General features: G+C 34.9%; 1 protein-coding gene across 3 annotated transcripts in view; it reads left to right on the plus strand.

Moving 5' to 3' along the window:
* The window catches only part of Smurf (SMAD specific E3 ubiquitin protein ligase), a 30,650-nt gene extending 20,881 nt beyond the window's left edge, over positions 1–9,769 (plus strand). For all 3 annotated transcript variants that reach the window (XM_071587365.1, XM_071587367.1, XM_071587366.1), the window contains exons 11-16: positions 290–508; positions 2,768–2,946; positions 3,392–3,529; positions 3,966–4,149; positions 5,884–6,022; positions 6,915–9,769. In XM_071587365.1, coding sequence (XP_071443466.1) covers positions 290–508; positions 2,768–2,946; positions 3,392–3,529; positions 3,966–4,149; positions 5,884–6,022; positions 6,915–7,099 — 1,044 coding nt within the window. In that variant the 3' untranslated portion in view covers positions 7,100–9,769. The remainder of the gene's footprint in view (positions 1–289; positions 509–2,767; positions 2,947–3,391; positions 3,530–3,965; positions 4,150–5,883; positions 6,023–6,914) is intronic.
* Positions 9,770–14,523: the final 4,754 nt, after the last annotated feature.

Consider the following 14,523-nt stretch of genomic DNA (forward strand, 5'->3'; position numbering starts at 1 on the left):
CAGTTTCTTCCCTTTCCTATTCTCATTAGCATTTCCTCAATCCTCAGTCTATCAGTCCACTTTATCCTAAGCATTCCTCTCTACGACCATAATTCAAAACTTTCACAGTAGTTTTCATCTTTCTTTTAAAGCATTTATTTTTTCATTTCTCTAAAGCATTCCAAATCGAGAGATTCCAAACAAAACATTTAGTAAATATCTTTCTTATATCTGTTTATTTATCGTCTATTATTCTATTAGTTTTATAGCTCTTTGTATGCATGCTAATGTAATTTACTTTTATTTATAGGAATCATATCGGTTAATAATGAAGATGAGGCCTAAGGATATGAGGAAGAGGTTAATGGTGAAATTCCGTGGTGAAGAAGGCTTGGACTATGGTGGCGTAGCCAGAGAATGGCTGTACCTATTATCACATGAAATGCTGAATCCCCAATATGGCCTATTTCAGTATTCTCGTGAGGACAACTATACTCTACAAATAAATTCTGATAGCAGTGTTAATCCTGTAAGTTATGTTTATGTTTCCATTTTATTAATTTATGTCTTTTAAAAAATTCACATATTTATTACTCATGATTATTTTTTAGTATAAATTTGTGTTCATTGTAATTAGTCTGCTGCTTGAAAATGACCAAAACAGTGCTAAATGTAAAATTAGATTAGAATATATGTGTAAAGGAATTTTAAAAAACTTTGTAGATCTCACCAAACTTTAAATGCGGTAAGAACAGTTTCATTATGTGGGATATTGAGGTAAGGTCCATAGGATATAAGAGGGCTGTCCAATAAATATGCGAACTGAGGCCATAAACCCTTAATTTTGCAAATTTTAGTCTTCATTGATTTTGCCCCCTTCAAAGTACTCTCCACTCATTGCTATGCACTTATTCCATCTTCTTTTCTACTGTTTAAAGCACCCTTCGATGTCCTCGGCAGTTAGGCTTTTTAGTTTTCTCGTCATTTCTTGCTTTATTGTGTCCACATCTTCCCAGTGAAGTTCTCTCATCACATTTTTGCATTTTGGGTAAAGAAAAAAGTCGCAGGGGGTCAGATCTGGCAAATGAGGTAGATCAAGGATGGCGATTGAATTTTTTGCCAGAAACTAGTGAAAAATCAATGTAGAATGTGCCGGTGCATTGTCATGGTGAAGGATTCATCCATCGCCTTGAGTCAAATTTGGTTGCACACGATGCATCCTGTGGATTTTCCTAAATTTGGTTCATCATCTATCGTTTGGACAGTTTTTCAATGATCGGTAAGGACAAGGGACCGCACACGATCAATGTAGTTGCCAACACAGGTGGTGGAAGGTCGTCCCGGCCTTGCATTATCGGTGGTGTCTTGACGGTCAACTTTAAATGCTTAATCCTTTTCAAAACGGATGTTTTCTTCAGAGCATTATCACGATAATCAGCTGTCAACATTTCAGTAATTTCTTGATAACTTTTACCGCACTTCACCAAAAAACTTGATGCTGATTCATTGCTCCGTGATTTTGCCAATTTCCATTTTTGGCAAGCAGTAAAAACAAGGACAAAAGAAACTAACATAACTGGCACCATATAGACAGCTTGATGATCTGCCCAGCACAGACGGCTCATTGGGTCTAAGGCAACTCAGCGCCGCTAGGGGGCGGGGCTATTGTCCCCGTCATGGTCACCAGATTGTGCCAGTTTGCACATTTATTGCACAGACCACGTAAGCTTTTACAGTGCTGTGGTCTGATACCTTAGCTCTTGTGTGGATAAAAATTAAAATGGTAGTGACTAGTTATATATTTAGTGATTGTTTGGCTCTCTACCAACAATAAACTTTTTTACTTGATTGAACACAATGTGCTTTTTTTATATCAGTGAATATTGTTTTTATTATTTTTATCATCCAAGGATATAACCTCCTGTAATTTTTTCACATACTTATTTTTATGTTGCAATGTCCAGTTTAATAAGATAGCAATGTAATAAATGTTTTTTGTGTACAGATTGGTTTGCCCCTGAACATCCATGGTTTTCATTTATAGTCTTAACTTATTGTAATCTTCATGGATTCTTTTATATTATTTAAATGGAAGTGCATGCAAGATGCTGTTGCAAAATAAATCCATTCATAGCTACTTTTTCTCCATCTGCTGTTTTCCTAATATGACTCAAGATCAAGTGGGTTAATGGAATAGATGATGCCTGAAATTACATTGTCAGCAGTTCCTTTTGTCATAGTGGGCTATAACTTATGCCATGAGGTTGAGAATGTTTTTTGGGAACAATTACAAAGGCACATCAGTTGTTTTGCCTGAGGAAAATCTCAAATCTTCTCTCTGCAGTTCTCTTCTGCCTCTGTGTCCATAATGTTATGAAAAGCGCAGGCTGAATTCATGGCATATTTCTTGTATCGGTGATTGGTTTCCAGAAATTGAACTTAAAAAATTGCTGGAGAAAACCTACCTGAGTTTGTGAATTACTCATGGTTACTTTTGCTAGTCTAGTTTTTCTTCATTATAAGCAAAGGATGTTTTGAAGTCAAATTAGTTTACACCTCATAAGTTAATAACTTCATCTAAAACGATATAGAACATTAATTTAGGTTTTTGTATTTGAGAAGCAAAATAATTAGAGATATTATTGGGCTAAAGACTTGGATTCTATATGTAATACTTTATTTCATTGCAGTGTTTGAATCTCTCTCATAAAACAAGCTGCCTTATAAATGGCATTTTGTTATTATATGGATTTTAAATGGGTGTTAATATTTCTTTTTTCTTTCACAGGAGCATTTGAGTTATTTTCACTTTGTGGGCCGAGTAATGGGAATTGCTGTCTTCCATGGCCACCATATTGATGGTGGATTTACAACACCATTTTATAAAATGATATTAAATAAACCTATAATCCTAGGTGACATTGAAGGTGTTGATCCTGAGCTTCATCGGAGTCTCACGTGGATGTTGTGAGTTTCTTTGTTGAAATTCATTTCTAGTTTAAAGGGTATTATGTACCTACATATTTGTCCCTACTTGGATGTCTTCTCACTCCTTTTATTAGGAAATTTAATGCATGAAAAACTGAAGAAAAATTCAAATCCTGGTCAAGGCGAATGATTTTAACACTTAGAAAATTGTTGCATTGTAAACATGCAATTAATTCTTTTTTCTGAAAATACTGTGCAGCATCAAAACCATGGGCGTGAAATATTAAATCTTTACTGTGGAAGTGTTAAGTTTCTTTTGACCCTCATAATGAAGGAATTTCACAAAGTTAAACCTGAAACTGTTATGCTTTTCAGTGTTCATGATTTTTTTAGCTTGTGTGGAAAATGTTCCCTATAAATTCATAGGATTTTATAGAAAATTTTTTATCCATTGCATATTAATTTGTTTCTCTTTATTTTTCAGGGAAAATAACATTACAGGAGTAATTGATACAACTTTCTCAGTGGAACACAATAGCTTTGGAGTAATTAAGGTTCATGAGTTAAAGGTTGGAGGAAGAGAGATTTCTGTTACTGAAGTAAACAAAAAAGAATATGTTAGGTGAGTGCCAATTCATGTATATAGTTCCAAGTAAAGAGTGGATGTTCTTGTGAATTTTGAGAAGGAAAAATATAATAATTATGAATAAATATGATTACTATACCTTAAGTGATAGTAATATAAGTAAGAAAGTAACATTAATTTCAATGTACAAAATATGTTAGCACAATTTTGCTTTGTATAATTATTTAATAATGGTTTGGCTAACGATCATCAATTCAATATAACTGATGACAATACAGATGATGTGAGAGCAATCAAGATAGTAAAAAGTTAATTAGTGTAAATGAAGTTGTAATTTTTTTAAAATTACTATCAATTAGTACCTGATCATTGAACACGTCTTTCTGTGAGTAAAAACCCATGACAAAAATTTTCTATTGTCGAATGTTAATTCTGCCTTGTTAATTCTACCGTCTGCTTGTTTTGTGTGCAGGTTATATGTTAATTATCGATTTATGCGGGGTATTGAGCAACAATTTCTGGCTCTCCAGAAGGGCTTTGGAGAACTTGTTCCAACACAACTTTTAAGGCCCTTTGATGAGAAGGAGCTTGAATTAGTTATTGGAGGTTTAGGATCAATTGATATCACAGATTGGAAGCTGAATACAAGGTTAAAGGTATGTTTCAAATGTAATTGTAACATTTATCTGGAATTATGTTATGTTAAACATATTTCACCATGCATTAAGGATGTTCAAAAAGTAATGCACAATAGTTAATTTTTCTGGAAGCATGGCATGTACAACTTCGCAACTTTAGAAGTGCATTGCTACATGCTTCAGGTCCACTGACAATTTTTTAAAGGTGCATCTGCCCATTTCTTCACCTCTATGGATGCATTCTGAAAGGGAGTATATACTCCCCCTCGGTACCTGCTTGTGGTCACAAAGTCGCTTTTTCACAGTGATCAGAACATCATTTTCTGTCACAAAGTTAATCCCACACCGTGCTTCTTTCAACAGGCCAAATGTGGTGGGGTGGGTGCCAGAGGCTGACCCCAAGCTTTTTGATTGCTTCACAAGTTCTCAAACTTGAATGGAGCCTTATTCTGCAGTAGCCTGTTCATTTATTTATTTATTTAACGGGAATAACCCTTTACATAAAGAAAGGCATAAAACATATATTGGTTCTTTCCATATCTTGCCAAACATGTTGGAAGCATGGCTTTAGTCATTGCAGCGTAGCAATGTTTGGCATCTGAGTTGATGATGGATCCATATAACTATCTACTCAACAAAATAATTCCTCGCATGTCCCTAAATACAATGATCAAGATCTTGCCTGCTTATGGCACCATTTTATCTTTTTATTTCATGCCTATTGGCTATAGTGCCACTCCATTGACTGTGACTGTTTCTGGCTTGATTTGATGAACCCATGTTTCATTGGCAGTGACAATACAGAATATGAAGCCGTCCTGCTCACCCTTGTAGCATTTAAAGCATTTCAAATAAAAGTTATTTCTTGCTGCTTTATGGTCATGAGTGAGCTCTTAGGGGATCAATTTTGCACACTTCGGAGTACCCAAGTCAGTGAATGATTTGGTGATGATGAACACTGATTGACAAATTTTCACTCTACTGTCAGATACTAATGCTTGGATTCACCCATATCAGATAATCATTGCACTTCATCATCACTGTAATCATAGATATGGTGGGCTGACCACTTTGTAGCTAGTCTGCTAAAGATTGGCCTCTACAGCCACAGACTTGTTGCGCCTATTGACTAATGATGTATTGGTCAACAGTGTAATTTCCGTACTCATTACACAAAATTGAGTGAGTTTCCCAATGCTTTATCCCTTGGCAATGGGAAACTCAATCACAGCATGATGGTGTTACTGTGCTTCGCTGACAGACGCCATTGTCAACACTCTCTTCGGTCTGGCTTCTTCTACCTGACTCTGCTACTTCTCACAATGGAGGTGCAAGGTTCAAATTAAGACGCCTCAACATTCCAACCACATATCAGTATCATTGTTGATGTCCTAGAAAGAAATTATTATGCTTTACTTAATGAATACCCCTAGTTTGCAACATGGTTGAGAGTTACTCATTTCATTAATATGTTTGCTTTGTACTTATTAAATATATGATAATGCATAAATTTTAATTAAACTGGCATAATTATGCCATAAAGTGGTGGGTTATATGCCCATTAAAATAGTTTTAAGAAAAAATCTATTTCATCATTTGATGAGCAATGGGTTATATTCTGTAATTTTTCATTAGGGAAATGATTTTCTTTGATTTTAGTTGAATATTTATGTATACTGTTATTATTAGAAAATACTCTTGTATTTCTTATTGTAGAAGTATGGTCTAATGTATGAAATTAATGTCTTTCAGCACTGTACTTCCGAAACTCCAGTGGTAAAGTGGTTTTGGCAGATAGTAGAGTCTTATAGTGAAGAAATGAGAGCAAAATTACTCCAGTTTGTGACTGGGAGTTCCCGAGTGCCTCTTCAAGGATTCAAAGCACTTCAAGGTAAAGGTTCTCTTTTAATGTACCAACAGTGTGGTTTTGATTCTATAATCTAAATAACACTAGTGTATCATATGGAATTTCTATACATAATCCTTTTTGATACACTGCATCATCTTTTAAGAAGAGAGTTATTTTTCCCTTGCAATCCAGAAGAGTGGAACATTTAAAACTACTGTTAAATTAAATAGGTAGAATATTTTTTGTTGACTTATGGAAAGATTCCTCAAGATAAAACTAAATGATAGTATGAGTTTCTGCCACCTATAGAAATCATTAAATTGTAAAGGTATTTATTCAGCTGGAAAAAATAGTGTAAATATAAATGTGGTTAGCAGTTTTACATTAGTTTGCTCTTTGCAAATAAAATTAATAATTTTATGGTTCCAATCATAGCACCATTTAATATTGCACACAATTTCCAGTGACAGTGAATATAATTTTTTTTTTAATTTTCCATGCCTGGAAGTTGCACTGGGAGATAGAGATACTCTCAATTTAACTGTTTGTGTGCAAATGAACTGTACAGTAAATGCATAATTGCTTGCTTGTGGATCCACTAAGAAGCTAGTAAATATAAAATTTTACTAAGTGGCTTAGTTTTAATGTAATTACATGAGCAGCACCATATTGGCTTGAATGTAAGATGCTACAAAATATAAGACAGTTTGGTTTCTGAGTTGTCATTTTAGGATTTCCGAATGTTTGGATTGAAGTAGACGAATGTATTTTATTTCATGATTATTGCTCCATTTAGTAAGAATGTGCTTTTCTTTAAAGATTTTTTCACTAAACTGGATGTTATAAAACTTCTTTTCGATGATTGCCTATAAAAACATTACGCTAATTTTTTAATATTCTATGCAATTTTAACTCTTCTTCCGTTTTTCCTCAGGATCAACTGGGGCTGCAGGACCACGCCTTTTCACAATTCATGTAGTTGACTCACCTGCTGAAAACTTACCAAAGGCACACACGTGTTTCAATCGCATAGATCTGCCTCCTTACACTACATACCAACGAATGTATGAAAAGCTTACCCAAGCAGTAGAAGAAACGTGTGGCTTTGCTGTTGAATGAGTTTGAGAAAATTAATTTTTCTCAAAAATTTCTTATCCAGTGTCTTATTGGTTTTCTCTATGCTGATGCATCATCAGTTGGGCCAAATAGGAGCTTTCACTTCCACTGATTGTGATAGATGTTTGCCTTACCATCATTCAACTGGTCATCCATATCATCTGTTGTTAATCAGACAAAACTTCTTCACAGGTTAATGAAAATTCAAACCAAGTTCAATGTTTTGCATAAGAGAAAACACTGCCATATATATAACAAGCCACACTATATTTTGCAGAATAACTGAAGTAAAATGTTTGCACTAAAGTAATTGAGGTAATTTATATGCTGGATACGTAATTTGTGGAAGTATTCCAGAATTTCTTTCTCTGTGCATCAAAATCCTGTCAGGTTTTACTGGCTAGAAGCAAGTTACGCTGTGTTTTGGAATGAAATATTTTTATTTCCTTTTTTCTTCCATGCTTGGGAAATGAAATGTTTTGGAAGATATTACCTCTAGGAGGTAACCTAGCGTGTAAAAGTAATATTGAAAGTGTACATATTGTATTTATAATTGATATTGAATTTTTTTTAGCTTTTTAGATGCATAATAATAAGTTTATGGTTCATATAGTTTATGTGAATAGCCTGTATTGATACATTAGCAGAACAGCTGCTGATATGGGTTTTTGGAATGCAAAGACTACCAAGAGAAAAATTAATCCAACTGTGATTGTTGCAGAAACCAGCAGAGTGGTTTTTGCTTCCTACTTCTTTTAAGTTTATTCTCTATTCATATCATCGACAATACTTCAATTTTATCCAAGAGGTTAAGAGTATTGTAAAGATTGAAAGGGCATATTATGAATATTTTCTAATGAAATGTGTGATTCATGGCCCTAAAAATCATGTCCATAAAGTATTTAGAATTGAAATTGTACAGTTAGTGGTGGATTTCCTTAGGGTGGTGTGATAACAAAAGAGAGCAATGTGTTATCACATATGTCATATTTAAATTGCACAATAAATTATTACAAATTACTATAAATATTTTGCCAACCTACATATTTATGAGTATGACTTCTGTCTGCACATTTTTACATATTGAGCTTTAAATTCATACAAGGAAGTCTCTCTAGTGGACCAATTTGGACTGGGAAATGAGAAATGCCATAATATATGGCCAAATAATCATGGCAGTAAGTTCTCTTATGAAAATAAGTTAAATATTAACTGCAGTATGACTATTTGTACTAGTACATATGAAAAACAGTGCCTTATGTGCAGAATAGTATTGAGGTGTCAACTGAAAAATTATTTTATACTTTTTACCACAGCATTTTCTCTTTAGGCATTATTTTTACTTCACTATTTACAAGTTTTTATGGTCCATAATTACTGTAGCAGACTCTTATTGGTATTAAATTTTGAAGGAATCTAGGCAGCATTTTAATTATATGGGTGGTCGTCAGGTAGGTCATGTCATCAACTGTATTTGTATGTCTTGTAAATTATCTTATCTTTTTTTTTTGATTCCATATTTGATAGTAGTTAATCAGTAATATTTTTTTTTGTGATCTTTCAGCGAAATGTATCCTTTTTTGAAATTGATGACAAAAAGACCTGCATGATTACCTTAGTACTAGTCACACATTAGTGGTCCATTTTGCTGTTATATCATTTTATTTCTATTGACATTCCCAGGAGGTTGATGTTAACAGTTATACTTTACTGGTTGAGCCACTCATAAATTGGGGTTTTTTCACATCGGTGTTGATCATGTTTTGATGATGTTTACGGAGCTCCTTTAATGAAAATTGGAGAACTCTTTAGTCTATAGACAGATGAAATTTAGAATTTGTATAAAAGATCTTCTAATTCATCTTTTGTGAATTGAAGAATTTATAGTTACTATTTAACTCCCTTTCAAAAGTGTCTCATTCCCTGTTACCCTCAAGTATTCAGAAATCTGTACAAAAATCCAGTACTGGTAGTAGATTTAACCATTAAGGCATTACTGTTTGAAGTTTGATGCTTATTTGTATAAAACAATGGTATGCACACTGGAGACTCACTGTGGCACAGTCCATTTTTTAAAATCCACATTAAAAGGCAAATTATAAGATATAGAATTCCTGTCTGTTTGAAAATCCTGCTTAGAATGTTACAGTTTGGTACCTATTAATCCTGTATATTGAATACAAAAATGTATCCTGTGTATTTTTTCATATGTGCAGATGACTACACTATGTTAGATTTCCTCTATTGTTAATGTCATGATATATTACAGGAATAAATTAAAATGGTGAGCTTTACATGCTTGTATGTTTTATTTTATTGATGCAAAACTTAAATTTTTACAAGCATTTTGTGTAACTTTTTAACTTCAACCTTAGTTCATATTTTATAATAATTATATAGTAATAACACCCTGTGCCTTCTGCCATATGCTCTCCTCCCAGAAACATCTACAGTGATGCCTTTGACATTTTATAATGTGATTGATTTAATGAGATTATGTCAGTGAAAATGCTTGGTTGAACTCCTTGTATGAAGGCCTTGAAAATTATATTTGCTCATGTGCTAAATATCTCCAGGCCTGTCTCTTTGTGACTGATTATAGAGACATTTGTTGGACACTTTTTCTGTAAGTAGCTTGTACAGAGTAACACCTAATTTTGTATAAATAAATTGTTGAACCTTTAATCAGTGTTTTTGTCTTTTTTTTTGGTTTCTGTTCTTTTGTGTTTTTTTGCAGACTGCAATGAAATATCATCTTTATCTACATCTCATTATTATCTACCTTTATCATCTTATCTGATCTTTATCTCATCTCTACTGCTCATTATTAACTTGATTACTTGAGTCTTAATCTTAGAATTATGAATCTTTTGACACCTTATGACCTTAAAAAGTCTAAATGATTTTATTGTTTAAAGAAAAATAAAATTGGTTGGGTGCCTTGTTTTATGATGCGCAAGTGCAGTCTAACTTTGATTATTTTAGGTGCTTAAGTCACCCAGCGATGATATGTTTTCAAGAAAATTTATTATATAGCTGATCATTGTGATTTTTCCATAGGAGAAATTTATTACAAGGGTGGTCCCAGAAGTACCCAACACAACAAAAGAAAACAAAATTTTGCAAAAAAATATATTTTTGAAAATAATATCCTTTCTGCTCTATACACTTTTGCCGGCGATGTTCAAGAAGTTCGGTACCCTTATTATAATAAGAACTGTCTTACTCCATAAAATAACTATTAACTGCCGACATCACTTCTTCATGGTTGGCAAATCTTTGACCACTGAGCCATTTTTTCAAGTTAGTCAACAGATAATAATCCGAGGGGGCTAAATCTGGCAAATAGGGTGCATGTGGTAGCAATTCAAACTTCAATTTGTGAATTTTGGCCATTGACAAGATTGACAATAACAGATTTGTGAGCTGGTGCATTTGGTTGATGAAACAACACTTTCTTCTTAGCCAAATGCGGCCACTTTTGCTTGATTTCTTTGCTCAAACGTTGCAATAGTTTTGCATGATACTTGACATTGATAGCTTTTCCTTTTTCAAGATAGGCAATGAAAATTATCCCACACGCATCCCATAAAACCGACACCATGACCTTGCCTGCAGTTGAAATGGTCTTCGCCTTCTTTGGAGCGGGTTCTCCCTTTGGAATCCATTGTTTTTTTGTTCTGTTCTTTTGTCTCTGGTGTAAAGTAATGGACCCATGTTTCATCCATGGTTATGAAATGGCACAAAAATTCTGCTTTGTTGCTGTGAAATTTTGCTAAACATTCAATTGAAACATCTTCACGACACTTGTTTTGCTTGAGTGTGGCGACCAAATGCAGCACCCATCTTGCACACAGCTCTCTCATGTCCAAATTTTCAGTTAATATGCAATGTACAGTACTTTTTGAAACGCCTACTATGTCTGCTAGCTCGTGCACTTTCAGTCGATGATCATCCCGTATCACTTCGTGGATTTTCTTGACCGTTTCTGGAGTCATCACCTCATTTGGTCACCCAATACAAGGCTCACCTTGACAGCTCGTACAGCCTCGTTTAAATGCTGCTACCCAATATGTTTCTGTTGTAAACGAAGGAGCAAACTCACCCAGAGTAGAATTGAGTTCAGCTTTTATATTGGTTGGGCTGAGGCCTTTCAAATAAAAGAGTTGTATCACATAACGATGACCAATTTTCACAAATTCACAGAAAACGTTCACTATTGATGGCTGCCAAACAAATACTAAACAATGTAGTGCCTTCAAACTTGAAACATATGCTTTATAGATTACATACTTTCTAATACAGTGATATTTTACATAACCACTGCCATCTCTAGGTAAGATGGGTTACTTATGGGACCACACTTCGAGCACGTACAACGTATGGCAAAAGAAAGTGCATGAAAAACTGAAAATACAATTTGCTAACAATTGATGATCTGTTGAGGTCGATAAACATATCCTATTGAAAGTTTGTAAGAACATTATGGCACAATTGTTTCATAAGCAAAAAGATTCCTTGTATTATCTCTATATCTGTTCATTGCAGTAATCATCCACATAACCTACTCTAGGATCCTCAACAATGGCCAATTAGTGAGGAACAAGGTGTTAATCATTGTGAACAAGTGTTAACACCTTACTGTCATTGTGTAGTTTTACATGGTAGTCTTCGTCAGTTCATCCTGGTGATTCAATTTATTACCTGGGCTCTATTGATGCCTAAAGATAGAGAAGGCCAGAGTTCTAGTAATGAGTAAATGAAGCTTCAAAAAATTAATTGCCCAGGCATTATGGTAGATTATGATACAATGTCGTATTGGCACATCTAGAGTGAAATAAGTTATAAGTTTAGTGCGTAAAATTTTTAACTTCCTACTCTTTTTCAACTAAAATCAATTGGCATGTATGGTGATTGTGAGTATTTTGCTCAATTTAATGCAGTGAGAATGATTTGCCAAAATGCCTATAGAAAATAGTGATCAACTTATTATTCATCTATTTTATACAAATTTTGAGAATGTAAGCTGATGAGAACTCAATTTAATGTAGTGAGAATGATTTGCCAAAATGCCTATAGAAAATAGTGATCAACTTATTATTCATCAATTTTATTCAAATTTTGAGAATGCAAGCCGATGAGAACTGGAACAGGAACTACCAGTTCATTTGTTTTCCTAGTAAGAAAATTTTCATCCCCTATCACCTTCCTTATTATCCCCACCCTTCTAAAAATCCCCCTCCTAACTCTTCCCCTCACTAATCTTTCCCTACCTTCCCCTTTTATCCATCATTTCCAGTCTCGTGTTTTCCTCAGTTCTGTCCTCTTCCTTGAGAAAGGTGGCTTGGACCACCGAAAATTCAAAACCAAGTAGTGAGTTTCTCGTCTTTTTTATGTTTTTGTCTTTGTCTAGTAGTACTAACTTCATATACATTATATGTATATATATATATGGGTTGCGGTAGTCCAGGGGGTGGAGCGTTGGACTGCTGACAGGAGGGTCCTGGGTTCGATATAATTATTTTATTTATTCAGCATTAGTCAAAAAACAGCATATTTTGGCCTTTACATCGGACTATTAACAATGGTCACATTTACAAACACCCAAGCCCTAGGTGAAGGAAAACCCACCCAGGCGGGAATCGAACCCACGACCCTTGGAATGGTAGACGAGGACGTTACCCCGCCACCACCGGGGTCAGCATTAATTATTATTATTAGGTAGTCTACCAGTTAAGGTAGGTTTTTGCATGGACACAGCTTCTAAATAAATATTTTGTGAGTCCTAATAAAACACAAAATCTAGCAACTTAGGGAGACAAGAGACAATCTACATGAGGTCCCTCTTCATCTCATAGTACTTCCTTCCTCCATTCATCCCATCCTGTTCCTTCCCTTTCCTCGTTTGCCTAACATTCTCCCCTCTATTACATTCTTCAACATCCTACTGCTGATCAATATGGCCCTCATCCATAGGATTTCTCCCAACCAACCCCTCTCTTCGCCCACCATACCAAGTACTTCCTCATTTGTTTTCCTTTCGGTCAATTTCACCTTCTCCATTCTTCTCCACACCCACATTTCAAAAGCCTCAAATGTACATCTATCCTCCTGCTTGAATAACCATGTTTCCGCACCGTGCATAGCTATGCTCCATATTAAAGTTTTGACTAGTCTTTTCTTAATATCCTTACTCAAAGTCCCTGTCATCAACTCCCTCCTCTTTATGGAAGGCTCTTTGCCTAGCACAAATTCTCCTTACGTCACTACTACTTTGACCGTGTTGGATCCAAAACACTTCCAAGATACCTAAACTGTTCTACCTGCTCTAGTTTTTGCCCTCCTATGTTAACGTTTAGCTTAGCCTTTTTCTTTCTAGAAAATAGCATAACCTTTGTTTTATTAATATTGATTCTCATCCCACATCTGTCGCACTGAGTTTCCAATTCACTTCAACTGATCAACCAACCAACTCCAACTTCAAACCAAATGATTTTACAAATTCCCCGCCGACTTTCTTACTTAGTCATATTCTCCGATTGGCTGATGACTGTGTTATAATATGATTTCCTTCAATGAAGCAGTAAAGACTTATAACCTTTTATATAACTCCCTAATGAAACCTAGTCCATCCTGCCCTTTTTTCAAGGTACATTATTCCCTAAATTCATGGCTGGCTGCTCTCACCTCATCTGTCACCCAGGACTTAATTTTACTCTAGCCTTTCACAGGAACTTTTCATTTAGGAAAACATTCTTCAAAGATGAGTTTTACACTGCTTATGAAATACACATACATTTATTGTACATGCCTTAAATTGTACAAGGTATCCCATCCCATATCTATTGCACTTGATTTCCAGTTGACTCAGCTGGCTGACATATTAGGACTTGGTTATCAGCAAACCTAATTGATTTTACAAATTCCTTATGAACTTCATTCATACCTTCAATTCTTCCCATGCTTCTTTAATCATTTCCTCCACATATACATTGAACAGCACCAGTGAAAATGGACAACCCTGCCTTACACCTCTTCCTAACACTGCCCATCCTGACTCTCTGTTCCTCACACACACCTGAGCAGTCTGAGACATGTACAGGTTGCGGATTAGCCTCCTGTCCCTCCAATCTATTCCTATTTTCTTCAATATACTCATTAGTTTTTCCCAATTCACAACAAAACAGCAATCCACTGCATGGGTCTTCCAAGCAAGCCAAATCCAACAAAAGTGATTAATACACAAAGCAAATTGAAGCAAATGATCACCTGTGTCTTTGGAACAACTGGGCATGTGGCAACCGTGCCATTAGAGCAATGTAGAACGCGAATTCTGAAAGGTATAGGAGCATTTGCTGGCCAGAAGTGTGTTTCATCAAATGTTGGAGAAGAAAAAATAAAATAATTACTTACAATTTATAAATAAC

This window comes from Hetaerina americana, unplaced genomic scaffold, assembly GCF_022747635.1.
Source record: "Hetaerina americana unplaced genomic scaffold, ioHetAmer1.1.p SCAF_3, whole genome shotgun sequence".
NCBI classification, from domain to species: Eukaryota; Metazoa; Arthropoda; class Insecta; order Odonata; family Calopterygidae; genus Hetaerina; species Hetaerina americana.